General features: G+C 39.8%; 1 protein-coding gene across 4 annotated transcripts in view; it reads left to right on the forward strand.

Annotated features, from left to right (window-relative positions):
• The window catches only part of LOC138824096 (RNA-binding protein 6-like), a 72,038-nt gene that overhangs the window by 13,887 nt on the left and 40,618 nt on the right, over nt 1-17,533 (forward strand). For 3 of the 4 annotated variants that reach the window (XR_011370988.1, XM_070017813.1, XM_070017814.1), the window contains exons 5-6: nt 1,980-2,049; nt 14,646-14,719. Coding sequence is in view for 2 of the 4 variants with exons in the window: in XM_070017813.1 (XP_069873914.1) it covers nt 1,980-2,049; nt 14,646-14,719 (144 nt within the window). In the remaining 2 variants the exon portion in view is untranslated. Of the gene's footprint in view, nt 1-1,977; nt 2,050-14,645; nt 14,720-17,533 lie in introns of those variants that run through there. The other variant, XM_070017815.1, reaches the window with a different exon arrangement.

Below are 17,533 nucleotides of genomic sequence, written 5' to 3' on the forward strand. Positions count from 1 at the left end.
GCCTCTCTAAATGTTAACATCTTTAACTATATTCTGTATCTAAACCAGCAAATTGACTTTGAAATAATACATTGAGCATACTCAGGTTGCTAACATATTCACTGAGATGAGGTTTGTAAAAAGATTGTAAGACATTATTTCTGTCCTTAGACCTGGTATTTATCCTTTCAGGAACACGTACACAAATATGTCATTGATTTTACAGCAGTAAAAACTGGGAGTTGCCTAATTGCAGTTTTAAAATATTGTCATTTCAAACTATGGCGGAATTTAAGGAATAATTAGTTGGAAATTGCAACAAAAACTGACAGTCCTGCCTGGCCTCAGTGGCTCATGGCTGTAATCCTAGCTACTCAGGAGGCTGAGATCTGAAGATCACGGTTTAAAGTCAGCCCGGGCAGGAAAGTCCGTGAGACTCTTCATCTCCAATAAACTACCAGAAAACCGGAAGTGGCACTGTGGTTCAAGTGGTATAGAGCACTAGCCTTGAGCTGAAAAGCTGAGAGACAGTGCCCAGGCCCAGAGTTCAAGCCCTACAACTGACAAAACAAAACTGACAGTCCTTAGTCTGTGCCAAGCATTGTGCAATGTTTACAAGCATTAGTTCATTATTTATGTTCTACAAATAGCTGGAGTCCTCATCAGAATTCTTAGGACCAGAATTATTTCAGATTTTGAGGTTTTAGGAGTTTGGAATACTTGCATACTTTCCTGGTTGATTATCCCTACTCTGAAAATCCCCAAACCAAAGTATTCTAGGTTCTGAAACTTTTTGGACATTTGGATTCTGAGTTTTTGGATAATAGATATTTATATTTCTGTAGGTATTTTACAACGCAGTGAGAATCATAAAGTAACTACTTCCATGGATAGTAAAAAATAGTGAAAAATAGAGAACATAATTTGAAGCATTAAGTTTTCTAAAGAAAACTAAAGATCTAGAGAACTAAGCATGGAGATATGTTGTAATCAATTACTTGGGGAGGTTTTGAGATAGAAGGATTGAGAGTTTTTGTCTAGTCTTGGAGATAGAATAAATTCTAGGGTAGTTTAGACTACTTAGCAAGGTCCTGTCTCCAAACAAAACAAAAAATGATTTTGTGTCACTTTGATTGGGCCATTTTAAATTGGATAGTTAGGGGATGTATCATTGATTTTTTTTTTGGGTCCGGTCGTGGGGCTTGAACTCTGGGCCTGGGCACTGTCCCTCAGCTCTTCAGCTCAAGGCTAGCGCTCTACCACTTGAGCCACAGCACCACTTTCGGCTTTTTTTCTTTTTGCTTATGTGGTGCTGAGGAATTGAACCCAGGGCCTCAGGCATGCAAGGCAAGCGCTCTACCACTGAGCCACCTTCCCAGCCCAGGGGATGTATCATTGAAAAAGTAACATTGAGCCCAAGTCTGGATGCAGAGAATTGTTTCACTTGAAGGTAGAGACAATAAATAGACTGAGTTCAAGTGTCATGGCCCCAAACTAGACTGGAATGAGCTCAGTGTATCATTATGTTTAACAGATGAGAAACTATATACTGAAATGTTAACATAACAAGGGAGTAAAGACTTCAAATGCAGATAGTTTAATTTTAAAGTTTTAACTCCTGCTTGCATTTTTGAGAATTCAGAATCTTTTTTTTTTTTTTTTTAAACAACAACAAAAAAAACCCAGTTTTATTCTGTAGCCCAGACTGGCTGAGAACTCTTTAGCCTTCCAAGTAGCAATAGCTACTTGGAATCTATGAATATACCCCTACTTGCAGTTTTGTTCAGCATTTTTTGAATGCCCGTTGTGTGCATAGCCTAATTTTTCCTTTATAAAAGAATCATAGATTTGTAACCCCTCTGTACAGCATCTTTACAATAAAATAAAATTAAAAAAAATAAAAGAATCATAGCTTTAAGTTACATAGAATCAAAACTAGTAGGGAAATGCATTCATTGTTGACTATGATTTATATCAGCATAAATATCACATTTTTGCAGATACTTAATGCATTTCGGAATCCTGATGGCATGCCTGTAAAGGAGTTGCAGTTGAAGGAGTACAATACAGGTGAGTTCTTTTACTTGTATGTGTCATTGGGTTAGCAAAAATCATTGTCAGATTTCTATATCATGTGCTACTCAAAATTTTCCTTTTTAAGAAACCACAATTAAGTTGGTGCTTTCAAATAATAGCCAACTTTAGTCTTAGCTATGGTTCTTTTGTGGATGTTTATCCACAGATAGGTGATAAGGGTGCATGTTCCTGTTCTGAGTGCCTATGATAAAGTGAGTGTTGTAGCATCTGTCCTTAAATATGCTTTAAATAATTAAGTTTAGTATCTATATTTTTCGTGATGCAATGCTTACATTTGAGCCTAAGAAGATTTAATAAGCTTGCTGTATGTAATATTTTATATTTTATTGCTTTAAAATAAAATTTATAATTTTCTAGACAAATACAAACTATTGTTTTTTAAAAAAAAATTAATTTTGCTCCAAGAACAGAGTCCCGCAACATTACTTTGTTGAAATTCATAAGTGGATCCAAAAGAGCTTTCACTTTAGTCTCTCTATTCTATGGTCTGCTTTGCAGATTAAACTGTAGGATATCTTCATTTTGTCAGTTCCTTCAAAAACTTCCTATACAAAAAGTAGTCCAAGTGAAATGCCAAGCACTCCATATTTTTAGGACTATATAATATGAAATGGTTTAAAAATAAAAGTAATCTTCACATGATCTTTTTTGTAGAATTTTAAATTGAAGAAAATGGAGCATTAACCGTTTCAGAGAACATAAAACTATAGTAACCCAGTTAAAGAAATCTTCAAGTAAAAGTATGCTGTGTTTTTTAATACATATAATACATAGATCACTTTTATTTTTTAATATTTTATTTTATTTTTTTACAGTGCTGAAGAGTCAACCCAGAGTCTTGGGTGGGCTAGGCAAATGCCGTACTTCTGAGTTAAATCCTGGTTTCTATTGTTTATTTTTTTGTTTGCTTCTTTTTGAGATAAAGCCTTGCTATGTAGCCAAGGCTGACCTTAAGGTCATAATTGCCCTGCCTAAGCCTCCTGAGTGTTGGGATTACAGTTGTACACCACTACATTAACTGGATAGCTCTAAGTTCATATTAATTCTTTTTCTTTGGTTGGTCATGGGCCTTGAACTCAGGGCCTGGGTGCTGTCTCTGAGCTCTTTTGCTTAAGACCACTTTGAGTCACAGCTCCATTTCCAGTTTTCTGGTGGTTATTTGGATATAAGAGTCTCATGAACTTTCCTCCTTGGGCTGGCTCTGAACCACAATCCTCAGATCTCAGCCCTTTGAGTAGCTAGGATTATAGTGGTGAGCCACTTGTGCCTGGCTCATATGAATTTTATTTATTTATTTATTTTTTGCTGGTCCTGGGGCTTGAACTCTGGGCTTGAACACAGTCCTTGAACTACTTTTGCTCAAGGCTAGCACTCTCTGACTTGAGCCACAGCAACACTTCTGGTTTTTTCTGAGTAGCTTATTAGAGAGAAGAGTCTCATGGACTTTCCTGCCCAGGCTGGCTTTGAACTGGTATCCTCAGATCTCAGCCTTGTGAGTAGCTAGGATTATAGACATGATCTGCTGGTACCCGGCTTTAATACAAATTCTTGAGGAGAAAATTATCCACAAAAATCATATTTTGTGCTCAAAAGAATATGGTATTTGTGTTAAGTCCAAATATATTTTTGTCTTCAATTTGAGAACAAACTCCAAATATTATTTCTCAGAAAGCCAATTATTTCTTTGTATTAAAATATCAACCCAGAGCACAGTGCTAGTGGCTCACGCCTATTATCCCAGCTATTGAGGATGCTGAGATCTTGGGATCATGGTTCTAAGCTAGCCAGGGCAGGAAAGTGTGTGAGACTCTTATCTTCAATTATCTTTTGAAAAAGCTGGAAGTAGAGGTGTGGCTCAAGAGGTAGAACACTAACACTGAGTAAAAAAAAAGCTCAAGGACAGTGAGTTCAAACCCCAGGATAGGCACCACCCCTCCCCCCCCAAATAAAAAATCAACCATTAGTTTGTGAAACATGACAAAGAGTGGTTAATGCTGTTCTTGAGTACCTCACTTTTTTGGGGGTACTATTTTTATACTTTTCTCATACATGCTTTTTGTGTGTGTGTATGTGTCGGTAGTGGGGCTTGAACTCTGGGCTTGGGCGCTGTCCTTTAGCTCTTTAGCTCAAGGCTAGTGTTCTACCACTTGAGCTACAGTGCCACTTCTGGTTTTCTGGTAGTTTATTGGAGATAAAGAGCCTTTCCTGCCCAGGCTGACTTTGAGCCACGATCCTCAGATCTCAGCCTCCTGAGTAGCTAGGATTACAGGTGCCAGCCACCACACCCAGCTCTCATGCCTTTTTGAGGAACTAAAGATAGAATTTACAGGCTAGATATGCTTTTTAACTTTCTGAGCAGTAGCTTCCAATATTATGAACTATGCTTTTATTAATTATTAATATATTTAGGAATGGGTGTTTTAATGTTTAAATGGCAATAGTTTTAAGGAAAGATGTTTTAAGGGAAAGATATCTTAATGTTTAAATAGCTATAGATTAAACTCTTTAGTTTCTTTAGTAGTCATTGATACTGTCCTTGAATTGTTATATGTAAAAATGACACTAAAGTATATAGCATCCAAAGAGGGAGTGGGTTTTTCTGTTCTTTTTTTTTTTTTTTTTTTTTCAGGGGAAAGGGGGTCAATACTGGAGCTTGAACTCAGAGCCTCTTACTCTTCCTCAGCCTTTTTGCTCATGGCTGGTGCTCTACCACTTGAACTATACCTCTACTTGTGGCTTCTTTTTGGTGCAAATAAATGCTAGGGCTTGAACTAAGGGTCTAGAGGTTGTCCTTGAGCTAGTCCTCTACCACTTGAGCCAAATCTTCAGCTTTTTTGCTGGTTAATTGAAGATAAGAGTTTCATGGACTTTCCTGCACAGGCTGACTTTGAACCACATTCCTCAGATCTCATCCTCCAGAGTAGCTAGGATTACTAGAGTGAGCCATCAAGGCCAGCTTATTTGTGGCATTTTGCTGGTTGATTGGAAATAAAAGTCTGAGATTTATCTGTCTGGGTTGGCTTTTGTTTTTTTTTGGCCAGTCCTGGGGCTTGAACTCAGTGCCTGGGCACTGTCCTCTTGCTGAAGGCTAGCACTCTACCACTTGAGCCACAGTGCCACTTCTGGCTTTTTCTGTTTATGTGATATTGAGGAATTGAACCCAGGGCTTCATGCATGCTAGGTAGGCAAGCATTAGGCAAGCACCAAGTCACATTACCAGCCCTGGGCTGGCTTCTAACTGCAATCCTGAGATCTCAGCTTCCTTAAGTAGCTAGGATTACAGAAGAAGGTTTCCAGTGCCTGTCTCAAGAGGAAGTTTTGTCAGGCCAAAGGCATTGATGTATATATGTAATCGTTTAGAGCAGTAGTTTAAATGTTTTTAACATATGTATACATATAAAATGCACAATGATCATATATATATTTAACATATATATATTAATGTCTAAGTTTTCTCTTTTTTTTTTTTTTTTTTTGTTGGTCCTGGTGCATGAACTCTGTGCCTGGGTGTTGTCCCTTAGCTTTTCTCAAGGCTAGCACCCTACCACTTGAGCCACAGTGCCACTTCTAGCTTTTTTCTGCTTATGTGGTGCTGAGGAATCAAACCCAGGGCATTGTGCATGCAAGGCAAGCACTCTACCACTGAACCAACTTCCCAACCCATAAGTTTTCTTTTTTTTTTTTTTTTTGCCAGTCATGGGGCCTGAGCTCTGGGCCTGGGTGCTGTCCCTCAGCTCTTCAGCTCAAGGCTAGCACTCTACCACTTGAGCCACAGTGCCACTTCTGGCTTTTTCTGCTTATGTGGTGCTGAGGAATTGAACCCAGGGCCTCTTGCATGCAAGGCAAGCACTCTACCACTGAGCCACCTTCCCAGCCCATCCCATAAGTTTTCTTATAAAAGGACTAGATTACCAATTCCATGTTATTGGTATTAAATCTGTATGTAACAAGTAGCATACACTTTTTTTTTTTTTTAATGTGTGCTGGTATTGGAGCCTGAACTCAGGACCAAGGTACTCAAGGCTGGCTCTCATTACTTGAACTTCACCACCACTTCCAGCTTTTTTCTTTCTTTCTTTCTTTCTTTTTTTGGGTCCGGTCATGGGGCCTGAACTCTGGGTCTGGGCGCTGTCCCTCAGCTCTTCAGCTCAAGGCTAGTGCTCTACCACTTGAGCCACAGCGCCACTTCCGGCTTTTTTCTTTTTGCTTATGTGGTGCTGAGGAATCGAACCCAGGGCCTCGAGCATGCAAGGCAAGCACTCTACCACTGAGCCACCTTCCCTGCCCCACTTCCAGCTTTTTTCTTGTTAACTAGAAACAAGAATCTCATAGACTTTTCTGCCGAGGCTGGCTTCAAATCATGATCCTCATGTCTTAGCCTCCTGAGTAGCTAGGATTACAGTTGTGTGCCACTAGCGCCTGGCTATAAAAGGAACTTTTTGAAAATATTAGTCAGATCATGTTACTATTCTGTCTAAAAGCCTCTAATGAAACCTATCTCCTGTGGAAGAAATTCTAACTTCCTTTTTCTGACTTGATGCCCTTTATGAACTGGCCTTCAGAGGCTGACTTCATTCTGTGTGATTCTATACTTTTCCAGTAGGCTGTAGCCAAATTGAACTTTTCTGTAGTTGTTGACTAGTACAAACTTTTTTCTGTCAGATCCTTTGTACTGTTCTTCCTTCTGATCCTTACTGTCTTCTGGCTTTCTACCTTTGAGGCCAGCCTTGGCTACATAGGACTCTGTCTCAAAAAAGGAAAAAAAGAACAGTTTATATTATGAATATTTACATTTTCAAGGAAGGTTTTTTTTTCTTTGAAAATATTTTTTTTTGGAAGGTTTTTCTTTTTAGGACAAGGTGTTGCCATGTAGTTTAGGCTGACATTGAATTGCTTGGTTCAAGTAATCCTCCTGCCTTCACCTTTCTGAATAGATAGTCTATAGATACATGCCACTGTGCCCAGCTTGATTATGATGTTATGTATTTAATTATAATGTTGTATTGCATTGTATGCATTTTCAGATTTTTGTATATTCACCCATGCTTGAACCCTGTCTGTATCACTCAAATCCCATATCCTGTTTTTCATTGAATGATCGTAGGGAGAAGGCTGAGATTCATCCATGGTCTCAGCTGACTTTTTTTTTTTTGTTGGTCGTGGGGCTTGAACTCTTGGCCTGGCATAGTCAGCTCTTCAGCTCAAGGTGAGCACTCTACCACTTGAGCCACAGCAGCACCTCCAGTTTTCTGGTGGTTAATTGGAGATAAAGAGTCTCGTGGACTTTCCTGACCAGGCTAGCTTTGAACCGTGATCATCAGATCTCAACCTCCTGACTAGCTAGGATTATAGGCATGAGCCATCGTTGCCCGGCTTTTTTTTTTTTAAGGTGTCTTTTTTTCCTAATAAAGTGAGTTTTATTATTATTTGTTTATGTGGTACAAAGGAATCAAACCCAGGGACGCATGCATGCTAGGCAAAAACTCTACCCTAAGCCACATTCCTAGTCCTCAGCTGATTTTTTTTTTTTTTTTTTTTTTTTTTGGTTTGGTCGTGGGGCCTGAACTCTGGACCTGGGCACTGTCCCTCAGCTCTTCTGCTCAAGGCTAGCGCTCTACCACTTGAGCCACAGCGCCACTTCTGGCTTTTTTTTCTTTTTTCTTATGTGGTACTGAGGAATCGAACCCAGGGCCTCATGTATGCAAGGCAAGAGCTCTACCACTGAGCCACCTTCCCAGCCCTCCTCAGCTGATTTCTGATTCCAAGTTTTTCTGAGCATGAACACTTACTATGCTGGGCTATGCTTATATTATTTAAAGCAATATATTCTTCATACCTTATGGCCTTTAAATGCAAGCCCCTATCATGTGGTGTCAACCAAAGGAAAAGTGATCTGTTGCGACGCTGGTGGAAAATGCTCATTGTTGGACTTACATTGAAAGATGGTACGTTCCTCTTCACCTTGAAGTCCTCAAGTATGATTTTGATAGTGATGGCTTTTATCTCATAGGCTAATTTGGTCTCTAACCTCTGAGTTAAAAATACAATTGTATTTAATGCTAGGCTTATATATGTATTTACATAGTTACCCACAAGAATATAGTCATTTTTAAACGTTTTTAAGTATACAATATCGTTTCTTTCCATGTTGTTAATAACATTTTTATAGTTATCATTTATAAAAAGACAAGTTTTTGTCTTCTTTGGGGAGTAGATAACAAATGCTTTTCTAACTTGCTTATTTTGGTCCACTCAGAATAGTTTTTTGTTTGTTTGTTTTTGTTTAATGTTTTGTTTTGTTTTTGGTGCTGGTCCTGGGACTTGAATTCAAGGCCTGGCTTCTTCCCCTGAGGTTTTTGCTCAAGGCTAGTGCTTTATCACTTGAGCCACACTTCTACTTCTGGCTTTTTGCTGGTTAATTGAAGATAAGAGTCTCATGGAATGCCAGGCGCTGGTGGCTCAAGCCTATAATCCTAGCTACTCAGGAGGCTGAGATCTGAGGATCGCGGTTCAAAGCCAGCCCGGGCAGGAAAGACCGTGAGACTCCTATCTCCAATAAACCACCAGAAAACCGGAAGTGGCACTGTAGCTCAAGTGGTAGAGCGCTCGCCTTGAGCTGAAGAGCTGAGGGACAGCGTCCAGGCCCAGAGTTCAAGCCCCATGGCCGACAAAAAAAAAAAAAAGAGTCTCATGGACTTTTACTGCCTGGGTTGGCTTTGAACCACAATCCTCATATCTCAGTCTCCTGTTTAGGTAGGTTACAGGCAGCAAGGTGCCAAGCTAGATAGTGCAAAGCTATCTAGCAAAAATATTAAAAAATGAAAAGGCTGTACAGTGTGGTGCTAATAGTATCCCTTCGGATCTGTTCTGCTAGGATTTAAAGCTCAGTATTTACTGTTAGAATGAATGAGTAAAAGATTTATTCTTTCAGGCTGGGAAGGTGGCTCGGTGGTAGAGTGCTTGCCTTGCATGCATGAGTCCCTGGGTTTGATTCCTCAGCACCACATAAGCAGAAAAAGCCAGAAGTGGTGCTGTGGCTCGAGATTTATTCTTTTTTTTTTTTTTAAGTCTGTGAAACTCTTTTTTTTTTTTTCTGCTTATGTGGTGCTGAGAAATAGAACCCAGGGCCTCATGCATGCAAGGCAAGCACTCTACCACTGAGCCACCCTCCCAGCCCCTCTTTTTTTTTTTTTAATCAGTCATGGGGCTTGAACTCTGGACCTGGGCGCTGTCCCTGAGTTCTTCAGCTCAAGGCTAGCACTCTACCACTTGGCCATAGTGCCACTTCTGTCTTTTTCTGCTTATGTGGTGCTGAGGAATCGAACCCAGGGCCTCATGTATGCCAGGCAAGCACTCTACCACTAAGCCACCTTCCCAGTCCGCCCCCCCCCCCAAAAAAAAAAGATTTATTCTTTCTTTGCCTACTTCCCCATGGATAAAATATGGTTAATATTTTCCTCATAAGGTAGTGAGGATTAAATCAGAATATGTGAAGTATTTTGAAATAGAGCCTTATCCCAACAAGTTCTATGTAAATACTATTTAGTATCATTGTTTTTTGGCTATTTCTGAAAATTTTTATGATGCAATTAAGAGTTTTGACACAAAGAATGCCTAGGGATTGAGATTTGGCACCTTTTTTCTTTTTAAATTGAAGGTATTTCTTGTAGTTACAGTTACAAATTTAAATTTGTAAACATGAATTAGAAGAATATAGCAAAGCATTTAGTTTCCTCCGAAGTATAGGACACTGAATAAACCAGAATCATATCTAGCACTGGAGGTTTACACCTGTAATCCTAGCTATTCAGAAGACTGAGATTGGGAGGACCATGGTTTGAGGCCAGTCTAAGTAGCAAAGTCTTTAAGACTCTGCCTCCAAAATAACCAGCAAAAAGTGTGGCTCACGTGGCAGAGTGCCCACCAAAAAAGAGCAAGACCTCTAGTTCACAGTCTTTTTTTTTTGGTCGTTGCAGGGCTTGAACTCAGGACCTGGGAGCTATACCTGAGCCTCTTTGTGCTCAAGGCTAGCACTCTACCACTTGAGCCAGAGCACCACTTCTGAGACCTCTAGTTCAAACTCCCAACACTGCTAAAATAAAAATCAAAACTGAAATCTTTTTTTTTTTTTTTTTTTTTTGTCAGTCACAGGGCTTGAACTCTGGGCCTGGGTCCTGTCCCTGAGCTCTTTAGCTCAAGGCTAGTGCTCTACCACCTGAGCCACAGTGCCATTTCTAGTCTTCTGGTGGTTAGTTGGAGATAAGAGTCTCATGGACTTTCCTGGACTTTCCTGTCAGGGCTGGCTTTGAACCATGATCTTCATATCTCAGCCTCCTGAGTAGCTAGGATTCAGCCAACTGAAATCTTTTTTTTTTTTTTTTTTTTTTTGCCAGTCGTGGACCTGAACTCTGGGCCTAGGAGCTGTCCCTCAGCTCTTCAGCTCAAGGCAAGCGTTCTACCGCTTGAGCCACAGCACCACTTCTGGCTTTTTCTGTTTATGTGGTGCTGAGGAATCAAACCTAGGGCCTCATGCATGCAAGGCAAGCACTCTACCACTGAGCCACCTTCCCAGCCCTGAAATCATTTTTTGAGTGAAGCTAATAATGGAATTTTCACAGAACCTTTATTTGACACTTTTAGGTATACCATTATCTGGACAGATAGCAGATTTTTCTGATCTACTGCTTAGATAGGCAATAAATTGTCTTGACCTTTGTGGAATTTTTCTTATACTCTTGAGACAAATAACTGATGCAAATTCCTTAGAATCTTCAATTCCACATCCACTATACTTCAATTTCTTAATTAATTTGCTCTTCTGTTTTTGTTTTTGTCGGTTGTGGGGCTTGAACTCTGTGTCTGGGCACTGTCCTTGTGCTTCTTTTGCTCAAGGCTAGCAGTCTTACCACTTGAGCCGCAGCACCATTTCCAGTTTTTTCTGTATATGTGGTATCGAGGAATCGAACCCAGGACTTAATGCATGCTAGGCAAGCACTCTACCACTAAGCCACATTCCCAGCCCCCATCAGCATTTCTTTTTATCTTACTGTTTTGAGGCAAGTCTTCGGTTAAATGCTTGTCTCAAAATTCATTCTCTTTACATGTCACTTGTTCATGCTCTGTGATTTCACTTCTTTCTTTTTTTAAAAGCAACGATTTAGGGCTCTTTTTTTCTTATTAGCTTTCCAAGTAATAAGATGGTCATGTATCACTACCTCCAATATCACTTCCTTTGTTTCTGATATGTCCTTAGCTTTATTTTCCATTGATTTTATTTTTCCTTTATATAGTTCAGAGTTACCTTTCATAATTTTATTCATTTTCATATGAATGAACTGTGATAAACTATACTAAGATGAAAACTTGATGCTCCATTTGAGTTGTTTGGGTAGCAGCAAAAATTTCTTATAGTAAGGCAGCTTACAATCCTCAGTCTATTTCAGAGTTAAGTCATGGAGGTCACCCATACATATTTATCTACTTTTGAACTGAAACTGAGCAATCATGGAGCCAAAAGTCACCATTGAAGAAAAAATGCAGTGTCTACTTGTGAAACGTAACAGGGTCTGTTTTAGAGGATGTCTAAGCTCCTCCAGGTTTGGAAAGGTATTTCTAGAGTGTCTTCCCGTGGAAGGCCATGATGAGGCTGCTTATGGACTCATCAGGAGGCCTCTTATGCTGGACAAAAAGCACAGACAAGACACCTAAGCTGGTGGAGAACTTAGAGGGTTGATATATACGATGCCCTTTGTTGCTCATAATGACTTTTATATACTGTATATTTTCTTTCCAAGTGCCTTTAGTATCAGAGTCTGTTTTTAGTAAATTATGAGTGTTATCACAAATATTTTCTCTTTCCAAAGTATCTGTGTGCTCTTCTGGGCCACAATGATTACTTATATAAGTATAGAACGGAAACTTGGGGCTTTGCAGTTTAGTGTTACGTGTTTTTTATTTTTGTATTTGGTACTGCTACTTAGAACCTTGTGTTCTCTGCTTGTTTACTCAAAGCTTACACTCTACCACTTGAGCTACCCTCTATTTCTATATCTGGGCATTCCTCTTATATGTTCTGCAGTGGTTACCAAAGGATTCAAGAAAATATTTGCTTGCCTTATGGCTAGACCTTTCTGATTTGTGAACATGCTTTTGAGTGTTTGCAGTAGATATTTGGTGATAACAATTACCTTATGTTTCTTATGTTATTCTATAGAACTTCCAAAAAATATTCCAAGTCCTTTAGAAAATGCAGAATGTTTTACATGGCAGGGGTTCACTGAGTTAGGTCAGGAAAATTCACTTGAAGTAACAACAGTTTCCATTGTTAGTAGGATGTGTATAAGTAAATATATTTTATAATGAAGTATTCTTATTTCTCAAAGAATTACTTATCAGAAGAAAGAGATTTTTGTGGTAAGTTTAAATAGAGATTAGTTTTAATCTGTTGCCCAAGTAGTGAGCAAAAGTGGTATTGAGGTTCCTTAGCAGTTTCATTTCTTCTTCCTGATGTTTTCCTACAAAAAAAAAAAAAAGCAAGGTGCATCCTATGTCATAGTGAACATTTTACATTTCATAGTGAACTTGGGATAGTTAACAAGACTAAAATCAAAGTTTATTGTCAAAATCCTCATTTTAGGCCATTCCATATAACAAGGAATTAACTCACTTAACCAAATTTGACATATGTTTAAAGCTTTATTTTTCTGTTTATGGTATTGAGTTTTGACACTGATGTTGTGCTTACTAGGCAGGTGCTCTACTACTTGAATTGTACCTCCAGCACAGGTCATGGGGCCTGAACTCTGGGCCTGGGCACTGTCCCTCAGCTCTTCAGCTCAAGGCTAGCACTCTACCACTTGAGCCACAGTGCAACTTCCGGCTTTTTTCTTTATCTTTTTGCTTATGTGGTGCTGAGGAATGGAACCCAGGGCCTCATGCATGCAAGGCATGCGCTCTACCACTGAGCCACCTTCCCAGCCCCAGCACTATTTATTTATTTAAAGATAGGATTTCACAATACAGCCCCAGCTGGCCTTGAATTTACTTTGTTGTCACAGTTGCCAGAAATTTGTGATCCTCCTTCCTCAACCTCCTGAGGCTTTGGATTGTAAGCATGTACCGCTAGGCTAGACCACTTCTTTCTGTCCTAAAATGGAACTCAAAACATCATATGGTACTGAGTACACTTCTATCCAAGTTATGATTTTTTTTTTCTTTCTTTCTTTTTTTTTGGGTTGGTCCTAGGGCCTGAACTCTGGGCCTGGTTTCTCTTCAGCTCAAGGCTAGAACCCTACCACTTGAGCCACAGCACCACTTCTGGCTTTTTCTGCTTCTATGGTGCTGAGGAATCGAACCCAGGGCCTCAGGCATGCAAGGCAAGCGCTCTACCACCGAGCCACCTTCCCAACCCCTTAGTTTTGTTTTTGTTTTTCACTTTTAACCTTGGTTGCTTTGACCTGATGCTATATTGATAATATCTTATGATATAGATACTTTGTGCTTTGAATTTTCATATGATTGTGTTGTTTCTCAAGTCTAAACAAATTACATCTTTTTTTCCCCCCTGCTATTCCATTTGTATGATAATGATTCCTAGAGATGAGTTTCTTTATCCTGTGAGACAGCAGAGGAAGTGTTGTAGAATAAATACACTTGTAGTAACAAGTATGTTTTTATAGTAGTGGCAGATCAAGGATTGTAGAATGGTATAAGAGTTTAGCACCCTGTAAATCCCATGACTTCCAGTCTCATGGGTTATTAGAGCCTTAGGTCTGTACTGCAAGTAATACCTGCTCAGTAGTAAGGTAAAAAGGTATTTTATAACTTTAATGTACATATGCTTGAACATATATTGACTGCTAATTGCTGTCTTTTCCCTCAGCCTGCCCTGCCATGAGTTTTAATAGAAAAAGTCATTTTGACAATTTCGGACCCAGATATTCATATTTATGCTTTTATGCCTTCTTCCTTTCATAAAGATTTAGCTGGTTTATGACTTGTTTGAAACAAGGGAAAAAAAAGAGGAGACCTGAAAAGGTCTTTCCCCTGCCAACCAGAAGCCTCCTGTGGTATCCAAACAGAATAGTTGCTTCAGTCTGTCGGCACTTGTCTTTGAAGGTGGTTTCTGCTTGAGAATTGGTGACTATTAGCATAGCCTTGGGATAATTGCTTTTTCTCTCTGGGTACATTTCCTCCCCAGACACTTTCCTGTTCTTGTTGACTTTGTTTTTCTAGAAGATTCAGCCCATGGCTAAAATGTTTTAGGTCCCCACATGAACTTTCTGTGGGATTACTTAATTCTGGGGCATCCTCACCAGATCAACAGTGTAAAGAGGGCAAAGGATCTTCTTAGAAAGGCCATTTTAGAATGAATCTCAAAGTTTAGAAACATCTAGACTTTCTCTTTCAGTAGTTTTTCTGTTTGAGGTATCAACTTTGCTTAGTGCAGGGGAAGGTGGGTTAGTTGGGAGGGCTTGTGTTTAAGGGGCTCAGAAACGGGTTTTAAGTGTGTCTTTTGTGTTTGCAAGGCACTAACACCACTCCCGTCTGTATTTAAATGCTGTCCCCAGGTTACGACTATGGCTATGTCTGCGTGGAATTTTCACTCTTGGAAGATGCCATCGGATGCATGGAGGCCAACCAGGTTGCTTTATACTTCGGTCAAATGATGCTGGAAGGATATATTTTTTATATATGGGGAGGGAGGGATTCAAATTATTTCACTTCTCAAAGGTACAAGAAATCTTTCTTCAAAGCATACCACATTCCTACCAAAAAGTGGTTGTGAGGACAAACAAGACTGGAAAGATTCTCAAGAGTTAATGGATAGAGTACATTTTAAAAGTGTACTGTTGCAGTTGAACTAGAATCTAAAGACTGTAGATGGAAAAATATGACAGATTTGCAATGTAACTGAGGTGGGCATGTTCCTTGATTGTCTGGGATTTCAAGGATCTGCCTGGCACAGAAATTCAAATCAATGGTCACATTAGAACTAGGGTGAAAACCATTGATGGCTGCTTCTTTTGGCACTAAGGTCCTGTCTGCATGTGTTACTTTCCAAAGAGGACCAAGGGGAAGGAGAGAAGAATGGCTTATGTTTGTTGCGTTCATCATTGTTTTTTGCCAGTTTGGAATTAAGAGTTGTGTGCTCAAGTCCTTGACTGTTTATAGTCAGAGCTGGTGAATGTGAATCTGTACTTACCTAATGTTTGAACTATCTGGAGGTATTCAGCTTGCTACCTTTTATTATCATTTGTGTCTTTTACTGAACCGTTCCTGGTAAATCTGTGTCTTTAACTGAATCCTTCCTGGTAATTCTTGTCATAGTGTTTCCTTGGGGGACAGCAGTTTGTGATGTTACCGGTCTTCCATCTATAAAGTGAGAAACAGAAAGCTTAGAAAATAGTTTTTTTTTGTTTTTTTTTTTTTTGTTTTTTTTTTGTCGGTCGTGGGGCTTGAACTCTGGGCCTGGGTGCTGTCCCTCAGCTCTTCAGCTCAAAGCGAGCGCTCTACCACTTGAGCTACAGCGCCACTTCCGGTTTTCTGGTCGTTTATTGGAGATAGGAGTCTCACGGTCTCTCCTGCCCGGGCTGGCTTTGAACCGCGATCCTCAGATCTCAGCCTCCTGAGTAGCTAGGATTACAGGCGTGAGCCACCAGCGCCCGGCATAGAAAATAGTTTTTTATGCATTCACTGCCTATACTTAATAACATGAGTTCATCGAACCTAGGATGTTGAAAGAAGGCTTTGTCAGAGAAAATGAGATCTCTTTCTCTTCTTCAGCATGGCTTATTATACTTAACTGTAACTCCTTTTGGTGTTACTTTCCCCTGAAGGGTATGAGAGAGCATGCTCTAAATGCTTTGAAAGCAAGCATTAATTATAGAAAACTTTCAATTTGTCCTTACTTCTTGTTACTAGTAGAAACACTATCAGATCATTAGAGAATGACTGGATTGGGACAGTATTCCTTTAACAGCTCTTCTTTTTAAGCCAGTCATGGGGCTTGGACTCAGGGCTTGGGCATTGTCCCTGAGCTTCTTTTGCTGAAGGCTAGCATTCTACCACTTGAGCCACAGTGCCACTTCCAAACTTTTATGAGTAGTTTATTGGCAATAAGAGTCTCATGGACCTTCCTGCCCAGGCTGGCTTTGAATGGCAATCCTCAGATCTCAGCCTCCTGAGTAGCTAGGATTATAGGCATGAGCCTCTGGTACCTGGTTAACAGATGTTTTTGTTTGTTTATTTGTTTTGTTTTGAGAGGCCGAGCCAGCAACTGCAGGCAGACTCATCTCATGTCCCAAAGATCTTGCTCTAAGCTAACAGAATTCTTAATGACAAGTCTTACTGACATCACTGAATCAATCATTTAACAAATACAATGTATCAGAAATTGTGCTACTGCCAATTTTGGAGAGAATAAAGCTTCCAGTCTATTCTGAGTTAATAAGCATCAACCACCACATGCAGCTACTTATTAGTTGAGATGAGGTCTTTAGAAATTTTTGCCTAAGCAGTCTCAGCCTCCAAATAACTAAAATTACTGGCATAAACCATCATAAGTTATTAATATTGTCTCTTAACTGCCTCCTTATCCCAACAAAAAAAAAATCCTGTCTGAAGTATCTGGCCCCCTAAAGAGTACCAAATAGAATTAGGATAACTTTTTAAGGAAAGTTTTCAAGGAAACAAGGCTTATATGGGATTAGAGGTATGTCTCAAGTGGCAGAGAGTCAGCCAGTGAGTAAAAGCAAGAGTTCAAATCCCAGTCTGTATCTGGGGAAAAAAACAAACAAACATTCGTTTATACCAATAACATTGAAAGGAGGTGGCTTATAGACCTCTCTTTCTAACCCCCTCAGCCATTCTGTGAAACTCTCAGGCTCCCAGATTGGGACATAAGAACAAAGCAGAAGCAGCACCAGTATTCTTTTTGATCTAAAATCTGGTGTTTTGCTGGGCTCTGGAGGCTCATGCCTGTGATTCTTGCTTCTCAAAAGGCCGAGATTTGAGGATCATGGAGCAAAGCCAGCCTGGGCAGGAAAGTTTGTGAGACGCTTATTGACAATTAACCACCAGAAAACCAGAAGTGGTGCCCTGACTTAAGTGGTAGAGTGCTCTCTTTGAGCTGAGGAGCTCAGAGACAGCTCCCAGGCCCAGAGTTGAAGCCCCATGACAGACAAAAATAATAATAAACATAAATTAAAATGCAGTGTTTTGATATAGGTAGCAGTCCTTAAGCTAAGGGAACCATGTGTTACTATGTTCTGAAGTACAACCAAGAGCTAATTCCCTAGCCTAACCTTTCATCCTAGCATTCAGGAGCCTAAAGCAGGAGGGAGGATCTTAAGTTTGAAGCCACTTTGGGCTGTGTAGTTCCAAACCAGCCTGGGTGATGTAGGAAAGCTTGTTTCAAAACACTAAAAAAGCCGGTGCCAGTGGCTTATGCCTGTAA

Source organism: Dipodomys merriami, unplaced genomic scaffold (genome assembly GCF_024711535.1).
Source record: "Dipodomys merriami isolate MVZ:Mamm:240054 unplaced genomic scaffold, mDipMer1.0.p SCAF_125, whole genome shotgun sequence".
Lineage (NCBI taxonomy): Eukaryota > Metazoa > Chordata > Mammalia > Rodentia > Heteromyidae > Dipodomys > Dipodomys merriami.